The sequence below is a fragment of the Oratosquilla oratoria genome, chromosome 43 (assembly GCF_046742065.1).
Source record: "Oratosquilla oratoria isolate Oo_2021 chromosome 43, ASM4674206v1, whole genome shotgun sequence".
NCBI classification, from domain to species: Eukaryota; Metazoa; Arthropoda; class Malacostraca; order Stomatopoda; family Squillidae; genus Oratosquilla; species Oratosquilla oratoria.
The window spans coordinates 18210408-18212907 of NC_134819.1; the positions used below are offsets into that span (position 1 = coordinate 18210408).

The 2500-nt window shown below is 44.4% G+C and overlaps 1 protein-coding gene across 5 annotated transcripts in view; it reads left to right on the top strand.

Moving 5' to 3' along the window:
- Kdm5 (Lysine demethylase 5) overlaps nucleotides 1-2500 on the top strand; it is a 107814-nt gene that overhangs the window by 19998 nt on the left and 85316 nt on the right. For 2 of the 5 annotated variants that reach the window (XM_076179827.1, XM_076179829.1), the window contains exon 5: nucleotides 415-510. The exons of the other annotated variants lie outside the window; for them this stretch is intronic. In XM_076179827.1, the coding sequence (XP_076035942.1) occupies nucleotides 415-510 (96 nt within the window). The remainder of the gene's footprint in view (nucleotides 1-414; nucleotides 511-2500) is intronic. 5 annotated transcript variants of the gene reach the window in all.

The window sequence follows — 2500 nt, forward strand, 5'->3', positions numbered from 1 at the left end:
ATGCATCTTGGGGGTGGGGTGGGGGCCTTCTCCTATATACCAGTCTTCTCAGTCCATCAACATCTTCACTCCTTTATGAAGGTGCAGAGGCTGGCACTCTAGACAAAGCCCAGGATGTGTACAAGCTGCTTAAAATGTTTTTGTTATTGACAAAGCATGCCTTTAGGAGGCAACACCCAGGCAGTGGAATGATGAGACCCCCAAAAGCATTGTGCCCATTAAGAAAAATAAGTGCTCAACACAGGATTGGTCTGCCAGGGCCACAGTGGACCATTGCAATGTCAAAAATAGAAACAGCCGTAAGGGAGGTGAATTTTTGTCCCATTTGAATGTGCTGCCTACCATTGTCATGTTTTAGGTGAAGCTAATCATCTTGCCAGAAACCAACACACTCTGTTGTTGTCTTGCCACCAGGGAATCAGGATTTGTGCCATGAGTGTCCCCGCCTCTCGACTCCCACTGCCACCTCTTCTAACCGCCCCCTTTGTTGTGAACGTGGACTCTAATAAGGTTGGCATATGTTCATGGAGTGTGAGATGCTGGTTTGCCAAGTTTCACCGGGAGGGTGGCCTCTCCACTCCCACTCTGAAAAAGAGGCCTGGAAAGGTTCTGAAGACCAGTATAAGGGCCCAGACAATTGTAAAACATCAGGTTGAGTCTAATTCTTGAGTAATTGCAAGGAAAGTAACCCTGAACTATTTGGGAAGGTGTCAGTCTGAACTGTGAATTGTAGGATTGTGGCACTTGGGTATACGAGTCACCAAACCATCAAGAAGCCTCTCCTCACCCTTAAGCAGAGGCACAGTAATTGCTTTTGCTCATAGATATAGTGGTTGGGATAGTGACAAGTGGCTGAGTGTGCTGTGAAGCAATGAATCCACCTTTACACTGTCTGATAGTAGAGGTGGAAATGTATGTCAGCAGTCTAGCAGCAACCCTTTTGACCAATGTTACATCTAAACTACCATAAAACACCTGGACTAACTTATGGTGTGGGAAGCATTTACTGGGTACGACACTGCTAAACTTCAACTGCTTCTTAAATACCAAACAGTGAACCAGTATGTATATTTAGAGCTGTCGTCTGACTGTCTTTGCGAGTCATTTGATGATACACTGGTGGCCATCTTTAAGCATGATGGGGCCCCCACACACAAGGCCAAGTCAGTGAGCGAATGGTTGGATGATTGTGCGATTGAGTACATCAGAAAGGCCTGGTATTAGCCCAGACATAAATCCAATTGAAAACTTGTGGGAGGTATTGAAATGTGATTTACAGGGGAAAGGTGTCTCTACCGTAGTGAAACATGATTTACAGGGGAAAGATGTCTCTACCGTACCCAAGCTGGAGAAGGAGATCCTGGAATCTTGGGGAAGGATGCCACAGGATACACTTCATAACCTTACCCTTTCTGTCCCAAAATGCTTACAGGAGGTTATCAAGAAGAAAGGGTGTCCCACTATATATTAATGGCAAGTGAAATAACCAAAGTTGGCAGTGGACAAGGTGCAGGGATGACCCGTCATCCAGGAGGTGCTAAGATGGGAGGGAGGGTGGAGGAGTGTGGAGTGTATTCAGGGATGGAATGGGTGGGAGTGATTTTATGCCTTTTCCTTTTTAGCTATCTCCCTTGTAAGGGGGGAAAAAGCCTTGGTATATGTATGTATGTATGTATGTATATTCATTTGACAGTTTTGGTGCATTTTCTATGTTTTTTCAACTGGGCAGACCAATCTTATGTGGAGCACTTTAGACTACCTGAACAATTTCCATTGTGGCTTACAACCCACCCACATCTACATAGAGGTGCCTAACCCAGGCCTAATGCTCGTTCTTCCAAACATCTCATCTTCCACCCTGTTCTCTTCATTTTTCTGGAAAGGAGAGCATTACATGTATACCATCCCTCTCACCTCTTCAGGAAACAGAACATCAAAACAAACCCCAGGTCCTTACACATAGTCTTCCTGCTCTGCTAGAGCCCAAAACCTGAATTGCCCATTTCATTTTATCACTCAAGAACCACCAGCTTAATGTTGAAAAAAAAGCCACTACTGAAACATGTACAACAATCACCTTTACCACACAATACATGCACACAAAAACATGCTAACACTTAGGTCACTAAAGACTCCAAGACAGACCATCAAACTTGACATCCTCCAGACACTAGCCCCACAGAAAAATCCCTTTCAAGAGAAAGCATGCTTGTACTTAGGGCACCAAGCATTATTAAATTGGTATGAACCAATAAGCCTGGCCTCAGAATCAAACTGCCTGAAAGAACCATATCACAGAATAAAACTATGAGGAAAAGTGCCATGTAAGAACCAAATCCTCATTGCAATAGCCCTGGAGTGCCACATGTTGCCAACTTTACACCTGGAAAGGATACCACATACAATAGGAACCCCCCCACCCATTTCCCCAACCTTATCTAATGCTCCCCGAAACCACACAAAAAATTCCTCACTGCCTAACTTTCTTACATCATACATG